Source organism: Entelurus aequoreus, linkage group LG01, assembly GCF_033978785.1.
Source record: "Entelurus aequoreus isolate RoL-2023_Sb linkage group LG01, RoL_Eaeq_v1.1, whole genome shotgun sequence".
NCBI lineage: Eukaryota > Metazoa > Chordata > Actinopteri > Syngnathiformes > Syngnathidae > Entelurus > Entelurus aequoreus.
Window position 1 is genome coordinate 37,257,829 of NC_084731.1, and position 10,695 is coordinate 37,268,523.

At 37.0% G+C, this 10,695-nt stretch overlaps 1 protein-coding gene across 1 annotated transcript; it reads right to left on the bottom strand.

Annotated features, from left to right (window-relative positions):
• Positions 1-3,024: 3,024 nt before the first annotated feature.
• LOC133662761 (tumor necrosis factor receptor superfamily member 5-like) lies at positions 3,025-10,161 on the bottom strand. The gene is made up of 7 exons (XM_062066937.1): positions 10,038-10,161; positions 9,828-9,962; positions 9,578-9,709; positions 9,400-9,496; positions 9,259-9,329; positions 3,471-3,572; positions 3,025-3,382 (listed from the first exon to the last, which is right to left on the bottom strand). The coding sequence occupies exons 1-7, from the start codon at positions 10,159-10,161 to the stop codon at positions 3,225-3,227; spliced, it is 819 nt and encodes a 272-aa protein (XP_061922921.1). The 3' UTR covers positions 3,025-3,224.
• Positions 10,162-10,695: the final 534 nt, after the last annotated feature.

The window sequence follows — 10,695 nt, forward strand, 5'->3', positions numbered from 1 at the left end:
TATTTATCGGATTTTATTGGCGGAATAGTGGAGCTCCCATTAGCTCCACTGTAAGCAGACTATTATTCACGTTTATTTAATATTTAGAATACATTTTAAAAAATCCATCTGGCGTCATGTGTTTCATAATGATTGTAAAGGATAGGCAGCATTTAAAAAAAAATTATAGTTCCCCTTTAATTCAATGAATATCACCCACTTCTTCTCTGCACTGTCCTTCTACCTACTTTCTTCCTTACCATGCTTGGAAAAACAATGGTATGTCCATATCTAGCTATAAGCAAATGCTAGCGAGTAAGACAGAAAGTTTTGGTCAAAGTGGGGAGGCTCTTAACACCTATTTTTGCTTGGGACATATAGCATTACAATTAGCCGAGAGACACTTAAAAAAACTAAATCGGAGGATAATGACAAGCACTGTACTTATGTCTTCACTGGTGCGTGTAAGTACAGCACCAAAATGAAAAAAAGAAAAACAGGTGCAAAAGAAAAATTGTTTGCCATGAATTGCAAGTTGTTCATCAGCTTAACAAACGTTAATATCATCACCCTAACATTCAAACGTTCTGATCTGCTAAAGGTTTGTGTGTAATAAAAAGCATGTAATTAATAGCACTCAAAGATGATCAACTATGCTCATGCGCAGAGGATTCCATCTCTCAAATGAGCAAAATAGTTCACGCAATCCATTTAGCGTGTTGGTCTCCATGTTTATGTAGAATATATGCTGAGCATTAAAACACACAAAACTGGGAGGAGGACAAAATAGGTTCTCTTGTCTAGATTAAAAGGTAGTACAGATTATAGTTGTGTGCTGCATTTTTCTCAAAATAGCAAAACAACACAGGTTGGAGCATGATGTCATAAATGTGCAGTAAAAGAGTGTCTTCATGGTGATAGCTGGTATCACACGTGCTTGTTATCAAGTGTACACACAGTCTTGGTATATCACTCACAACACGCATGCAAATCCAAGACATCAACTGATTGCAACAAAATTGATATGGAAACGATAGAAAAGGTTATTGAAGAGATTTCAGAACCTTTAACATAGAGTATATCAGCAACCTATCATTTAAAACAGGCAAATTCCCAGATAAAATGAAAATAGCAAAAGTCGTATCTATTTATAAGACTGGTGACAAACTACAGACCTGTTTCTATACTTCCACAATTTTCTAAAATTATTGAAAAACTGTTTAACAACAGATTAGACAAATTCATAAATAAAAACGAAACACTCACAGACAACCACTACGGATACAGAGCCAACATCTCAACATCAATGGCATTATACGAAATAACGGAAGAGACAACCAAAGCAATAGATAGCAAAAAATGTGCTGCTGCAGTCTTTATGGATTCAACAAAAGCATTTGACACAATTAATCATATCATCTTAATAAACAAATTAGAAAGGTATGGAATCAGAGGGTTGGTCTTGAACTGGGTTAGAAGCTACTTAACCAACAGGAAGCAATACGTGAAGATAGGCGAACACACTTCTACAACACTAAATATATCCTGTGGTGTACCTCAGGGATAAATACTAGGACCAAAATTGTTCAATCTTTATATAATTGACATTTGTAAAGTTACAAAGGACTTAAAGTTAGTATTATTTACAGATGATACGACTGTGTTTTGTGCAGGAATGAACACACAAAAGCTAATACAAATAATAACAGAAGAAATGTACAAATTAAAAAGATGGTTTGATAAAAACAGACTATCTTTGAATCTCAGTAAAACTAAAATAATGTTATTTGGCAGAGGTGTGTACTCGAGTCACATGACTTGGACTCGAGTCAGACTCGAGTCATGAATTTGATGACTTTAGACTCGACTTGACAAAATATAAAGAGACTTGCAACTCGACTTAGACTTTAACGTCAATGACTTAAATAAATAAAGCAAAATATGCTCTGGACCAAAAATCACTTCATATTCTTTACTGCTCGCTAGTGTTACCATGTCTTAGTTATTGTGTAGAAATATGGGGAAACAACTACAAATGTGCGCTTCATTCACTAACGGTTCTTACAAAAAAAGTTAATTAGAATAATACATGATGTTGGATATAGAGAACATACAAACCTTTATTTATTGAATCAGAAATACTGAAATTTAACGATTTAGTGCATTTGCAGAGAGCTAAAATTATGTACAAAGCAAACTAGAACCTGCTACCCAAGAATGTACACAATTCTTCTCAACAAAAGAGGAGAAATATAACCTCAGAGGAAAATCTAATTTAAAACATGTGTATGCTCGTACAACACTTAAAACCTTTAGCATATCTGTATGTGGAATCAAATTTTGGAATGGATTAAGCAAATAAATCAAACAAAGCACCAATATGATTCAGTTTAAGAGACTTTTCAAACTACAAGTGTTCACAAAGTACACAGAACAATAATTATGATGAACATCTTGAACCCTTTTTTTTTTTTAGATAAAGATTATTTATTCATTTAATATTTGTTTACTTACTATGGTATATTATTTATTTAATATTTATTTATTCACTGTTCTGTTACAGAGAACAAGAAAATGGGATAAAATTGCTATAGTATGAAAAGGCGTAGGATTAAATAAGCTCAGTTTCTTCCTTCCCCTTTTCGGACGTGCTGTAATGAAACAACCGCAGATATGTGATGAATTACATTGTATCGTATAATATAAATAAACTGGAACTGGACTGAGCTGAACACGCCCATTAATATTGCACGCAATTTTATACTTTGTACACACTATTTAAGACGTGTTATTTGAATCTTCGCAGATCAGGACCAAAGTATGTGCAACAATCTGATAATGTGATGGCAAAGGCAAAAAGGCTTGTTGTCTTTGAGCGTAGTACACAGTTGACCATAGGATTGGTCAACTGCACAAGCAAGGCTTCCTGCAATGCATCATTGCATCAAGGTTGGAAGACATTTGGAATTTTTAAAAAGACCATTAGTGTTATTGGAAGAAAAAAAAAAGACAAAGTGGTTAAGTTTTTCTGACTTTTTAAGGCTTTGTTCTTTAACTTTTAATCAGGAAAAAAAACATCATGTTTGATTTGAAATGCAGTTTACCAAACTTTATTGATTCTTTATGTGTCTATTGTGTCTGTTTCTTGCTCTGATTCACCTCAGGTTTGGTAAACAGCAGAGAAAGATAGTCGTGCAGAAATAACATTAAATATGCACATAAACATGTAACAAAACAACAGGACTTTAGTCACTGGATGTCCTAAATTCATTCATTTCTATGACTATTTTCTGGAGTGGACTCTTGTCAGAATCAGTCTGGAGATGCATTCCACTCTCCTCTTGTGACAGGTGATACTCACACAGGCTGGGCAGTTTTACTGGCGAGTCAACTGCAGCTTCCGCTGAAGCACAGATAACACAAACGCAAACTCACTCCCATCTTTGTCAGTGCATATTTCAGTTCTATAATTTGTTGTGAAATAAGCTTACCTGCTTTATACTTCTTTTTGCAGACAATAGACAGAATCGCAAGAAGAATGAGGGACAGCAGAGCACATGCGATGCCCACGGTCACACAAAGGGCATAAGTGCCTGGTGAAGAATGAATCACAGGTCAACTGAAACATACAAACATTATTGAAACATACACACATTATTGAAACACACACATTATTGAAACATAAGACATTATTAGAACATACACACATTACTGAAATATACACACATTATGGAATCATACACACATTACTGAAACATACACACATTATTGAAACACACACACATTATTGAAACATACAAACAAACATTACTGAAACATACACACATTATTGAAACACACACTTTACTGAAATATACACACATTATTGAAACATACACACATTATTGAAACATACACACATTACTGAAACATACACACATTATTGAAACATACACACATTACTGAAACATACACACATTACTGAAACATACACACATTATTGAAACATACACACATTACTGAAACATACATACATTATTGAAACATACACATATTATTGAAACATACACACATTACTGAAACATACACACATTATTATAAAACATACACACATTATTGAAACATACACACATTATTGAAACATACAAACAAACATTACTGAAACATACACACATTATTTAAACACACACATTACTGAAATATACACACATTATTGAAACATACACACTATAGAAACATACACACATTACTGAAACATACACACATTATTGAAACATACACACATTACTGAAACATACACACATTATTGAAACATACACATATTATTGAAACATACACACATTACTGAAACATACACACATTATTAAAAACATACACACATTATTGAAACATACACACATTATTAAAAACATACACACATTACTGAAACATACACATATTATTGAAACATACACACATTACTGAAACATACACACATTATTAAAAACATACACACATTATTGAAACATACACACATTATTAAAAACATACACACATTACTGAAACATAAACATATTATTGAAACATACACACATGACTGAAACATACACACATTATTAAAAACATACACACATTACTGAAACATACACACATTACTGAAACATACACACATTATTAAAAACATGATGCTCGTTCAAATCCATCAAAAGTTAAAAATAAGTGGTCGTTTTATGACATAACTTACTTGTGCATTTTAGTTGTTTTTTAAAACTAATGTTATCATGTTTAAATTATGTCTCTAATTCCCTGGCTAGCAGGCTTCCATACCTGAGCGCGACAAGCTCTGCGGGACTCAAAATGGTGTTCGGCAAATCGCTCCATGAGCGTGAAAGTGGAATTCATAATGACTTGATGAAATATCAATGTTAAGTTTATAAATGATATATTTGCAGCTGAGATAGGCTCCTAATCAACTAATCAAATCAAATATCAAGCTTTATCTATACAGCACGTTTCATGCACAGGCAAGTGGCAAACACAAAGTGCTGAAAAAAACAAACAAAACAATACAAATGTAGAATGATAGAAGAAAGGGAAGTCTGGGTTTCCCTGCTTAGGCTGCTGCCCCCGCGACCCGACCTCGGATAAGCGGAAGAAGATGGATGGATGGATGGATGGATGAATAATAGAAGAAGAGAAGAAAACACACACACGTGCACACACACACACACACACACACACACACACACACACACACACACACACACACACACACACACACACACACACACACACACACGTACACACGTACACACGTACACACAAAACATGGCACGGCACTGAGGATTTGAGGAAAAACACCACCTTTGAGACGTCCGCATCCATGGATGAATCCGGACCTATTAGCTGCCATAGGGACGGCGTGGCGAAGTTGGTAGAGTGATTGTGCCAGCAATCGGAGTGTTGCTGGTTACTGGGGTTCAATTCCCACCTTCTACCTTCCTAGTCACGTCCGTTGTGTCCTTGGGCAAGACACTTCACCCTTTGCCTCTGATGGCTGCTGGTTAGTGCCTTGCATGGCAGATCCCGCCATCAGTGTGGGAATGTGTGTGTGAATGGGTAAATGTGGAAATACTGTCAAAGCGCTTTGAGTACCTTGAAGGTAGAAAAGCGCTATACAAGTATAACCCATTTATCATTTATTTATTTATAAAAGACAGAGACAGAAAATACTCAGAATACCAAAAGTGTAAAACTGAAGTAGATAAACAACCCAATAATAACCTCAAATCACTCCTTTCAACTCTCAAAAAACAATGCAATAAATTAAGAAATAAGACAACCAACCTGACTAAATCCTTAAAACAAAATTACATTAGCGACAAAATAGAGGTAAACACAAATAAGCCACGTGAGCTCTGGAAAATCCTCAACAACCAGCTTCCCGGTTGCAGCCAGAAACTTAAAACCAGACTCACCAACATCAGCATCAAGGAGGGTGACTCCCTCATTACAGACAAAATGGAGGTAGCAAGCAGACTTAACACCTTTTTCACCAGCATAGCCGCAACTCTTGTCAACAAGCTGCCCCACCACTCTGGTCGCTTTGGTGTAGAACACATTAAAGCCTTCTACAGAAAGCTATGAGTATCCAACAACGATTTCAAATTAGAAATGGTCTCAGCTGATGAGGTGCTAAAAAAAATTGAGCGCGCTCCACCCAAACAAGGCCACCGGCCTTGACAATATCCCCTCCAGATTTCTCAGGGACTCTGCCGCTATCACTGCCCCAATCATCTCGCACATAATAAACCTCTCAATTTCACAAGGCCAAGTACCAAAAGATTTTAAGATAGCAAGAGTACCTCCCCTCTTTAAAAAAGGAAGCAAATTGGAACCTGGCAACTACCGACCTGTTTCTATTCTCAGTTCCATTTCGAAAGTAATGGAAAAAATAGTTTATGAACAGGTCGATGGTTATTTTGCCACCAATAAACTCATGTACAAATTCCAATCCGGCTTCAGAACTAACCACTCCACTGACACATGCCTTCTCTATCTGACCGACCACATCAAACATGAGGTGGACGCGGGCAAATACTGCGGCATGGTCATGCTGGACCTTCAGAAGGCCTTTGACACCGTTAACCATGCTATACTGTTGGATAAGCTCAGAGCAATCGGATTTGACAAAACCTCATCGAGCTGGATGCAATCTTACTTGGAGGGGAGGGAACAGGTGGTAGAGGTGAACGGCACCGTGTCCCCCCCCCCTCTCAGTAAGCTGTGGAGTCCCCCAAGGCAGTATATTAGGGCCTTTACTGTTCCCAATATACATAAACGACTTGTCATCAGCATGCGACTGTGAATTGTTCTTGTTTGCGGATGACTCGGCCCTGCTGGTATCAGATAAGGACAAGTCACAGGTGGAGAAAATCCTCAGTGCTGAACTCTGTAGAACTTGCACCTGGCTCGCTGACAACAAGCTATCCATACACTTGGGTAAAACGGAATCCATCCTGTTTGGGTCCCACATCGACCTTAAGAAAGTCAATGATTTCACTATAAAAGTGGGTGACATTGTTATCACCAAGAAAGATGAGGTCACCTACCTAGGTTCCATTCTAGAGGCTAATCTTTCCTGTGATAAAATGGCAACCAAGGTAATCAAAAAGGTCAACCAACGAACGAGATTTCTCTATAGAATCTCCTCTCTGGTCAACAAAAGCACCATGAGGATTCTAGCGGGAACTCTTGTTCAACCCTTTTTCGATTACGCTTGCACCTCCTGGTACCCTAGCACCTCCAAAACCCTCAAATCTAAACTCCAAACATCCCAGAACAAGCTAGTCAGATTACTTCTAGACCTCCACCCCAGATCACACCTCACTCCTACCCACTTTTCCAAAGTGGGCTGGCTCAGGGTGGAGGACAGAGTAAAACAACTTGCACTGAGCCTAGTCGATAAATTCCACTACACCTCCCTGATACCGAAGTACATGTCAAACTACTTCCTTAACGTAAATGACCGCCATAACCACAACACCAGGGGGAGCTCCACTAACCACGTTAAACCCAGATTCCGATCTAACAAAGGTCTTAACTCATTCTCTTTCTATGCCACATCAATGTGGAATGCGCTCCCAACAGGTGTAAAAGAAAGGGCATCTCTATCCTCCTTCAAAACCGCAATAAAAGTACACCTCCAGGTAATTTCAACCCTAAACTAACACCCTCCCTGGATTGTAAATAATCAAATGTAAATAATCAAATGTAGATACTTTTTGTTATGCTTCTGATCTCTCTCTCTCTATGTCCACTACTTGCTGTACAAATCCTACCAAGTCAGACCTACACTGTCTCAATGTCTGTTTCTCTGATGATGCAATTGTTGATGCTGATTGTTGATGACAGAAGTGTTGATACCAACCAAACCTAACCCCCCGTGTATGTAAATAATGTAAATAATTCAATGTATATACTCTGATGATTATCTTGTGTTAGTATATATTTGATAGTATATATCTGTATATCTGTATCATGAATCAATTTAAGTGGACCCCGACTTAAACAAGTTGAAAAACGTATTCGGGTGTTACCATTTAGTGGTCAATTGTACGGAATATGTACTTCACTGTGCAATCTACTGATAAAAGTTTCAATCAATCAATCAAAACGCACTGGAGAATAACCAAAATTAACACCATTTAAAAAAAAAAAAATATATATATATATATATATATATATATATATATATATATATATATATATATATATATATATATATATATATATATATATATATATATATATATATATATATATATATATATATAGTATAAAACACATGACAAAACATATGTAAAAATGTAAGTATACATATTACATTAATAAGCTGCCCAACCTGCAACCCTGAACCCTGCTATCTCCATCTCCAACATACCTCTATCTGTGGTGGACAAATTCACCTACCTGGGATCCACAGTCTCCAGCACCAACAACCTTGATGCAGAACTTGACATTGCAAGGGCATCGTCAATTTTTAGCAAATTGAGAAAGCGTGGCTTGCACAACAAGAACCTTTCTTTGCTCCTCAAGGTACGTGTATATCACACACGTGTACTTCAATCAATCAATCAATCAATCAATGTTTATTTATATAGCCCTAAATCACAAGTGTCTCAAAGGGCTGCACAAGCCACAACAACATCCTCGGTACAGAGCCCACATACGGGCAAGGAAAAACTCACCCCAGTGGGACGTCGGTGTGAATGACTATGAGAAACCTAGGAGAGGACCGCATATGTGGGTAACCCTAACCCCAACCCTAGCCCTGACCAAATAACTTTAAATTAAGTCTTTGTTACTTAGAATATGTTCCCCTAGTGTTCAAATAACTCTATATTAAGTCTTTGTTACTTAGAATATATGTTCTCCATACTAAAGTGTTACCAGGTTCTGAAATATTTTAAATAAACATTTTTTTATCGTTTCCATATCAACACTGTTACAATCAACTTCTATTTAGCTGGTTTTTGTACGTTTCGTACTTACTTTTTGCCTCTGTAGATCTTTGTGTTATAAATGTCTTATATAATATATAAAAAAATGCTACTATATAAGTCAGAAGTTACTTACCAGTGACTTAGTACTAGAGTATTTTTTTTTACTGAACACTTACTCTTACGTAAGTATTTATTTGGATGATTTCTTTTACTTTTTCTTGAGTCATATTACTAAAGTTTATGCTTTAGTACAATTTCAGCTACTCTACCCAACTATGCTTGTGCATTAGCAAATAATGAGTTTTCATGTACGCACCGTGGTCAAGGCAGACTGAGTCATGGGTATTATTTCCTGGAAATTGCTCCACAAGTCCCTTTTTGCTGCACCTGTCGAGCAACAATCAACCTTTTTTATTCTGTGATAAATTTTGGCATAGGTTAAACAAAGAGTTCCTACTGTGTCCGGGCTATGCAGATATTCGTTTCCACGTCAAAATATTCCTGATCAGGACATGCTTGCTTGCACTCGTACAGCATGGAGTCTGTAGCAGACCCTGAAATGTACAATAGTTACATTGGCTTTCAATGTTCCATTTGTGGAAACATTTCATTTGCAGTAAGTGAGACAGTCTTACATTTCTTTACTGCTTTCTCACCAACAGCACATTTATTTTCCTGGCATTCTGAACACACTTTGTTGGAACACAGGAAACCGGGGCTGCACGAACACTTTGCGTTTGCAATTGGCGAACACGTCTCTTCTTGTTCTGTTGACAGACAGTAATGCTAACCACCACTTCCTGCAGTTCTCATATGTTTACGTCCTCTTGTCAAACAGTGTTCTTTGTTCTGGTTCAATAAATGAAATTGTCCATCAGTTCTTACCTTGGTGATCACCTTGGCACAGCACACATTTTGTACATCGGTCAAAGCTGTTAGGTTGTTGAGAGAAGAAGCCACTAGGACACGGACTACAGACAGTTTGGTTTGTGTCTGTGCAGAACTCCTTTAGATGTGTTCCTTTGAAGTGCCAACAAACCAAGTCTATCTTATGCAAGCGATACAGATCTGATCAAATTATTAGCCATGTGTTACCTGGGGGGCAAAGGTTGCAACATCTCCCATCGATCTCAGGAGTCTCGCAACCTGCAGCGAATTCTAAAGTCCACCTGCATATTAAAATCCAAAGAGCTGCTATTGAGGCATGAAGAGAAACCATAATGGACAGCAAGCTGCTTATGCGTATAGATTTTATGTTGGCTGTGGGAGGAGTCTTGGCTGCTGCTCTCTATGAGCTGACAAAAACAATAAACTAAATGTGAAAAGTACATTTATGAACAATCTAGGATTGTCTAAAAATGTTAACATTTAATTTGATTAATTGCTTTTTGTCCATAGTTGACTCATAATTAATTGTGATGATAGCAAATAGAAGTTTTCTATCTTTCATACATGTTTGTTAAATGTTCAAATGTACACTCAACATGCCTATGACTAGATCTGACCAATCTAAGTCTATGACCATGAACTGATGAAGCCTGCTCAGATGAGAGGCGAAACGTCTTCTAAGACAAACCAAACAGTCCAGTTGCGATCGATTGTACGCCCTGAGATTACATCCAACAATTTGTTTGATTTATGCAGATGTTTGTTTATTAAACATTATGCTTTTTTTTAACAGACACACACCGATGCAAGACATTTTCCAAGTGAGGTCTAATCCAGTCCTTCAGTGCTATCTCTTTCTCCCGTT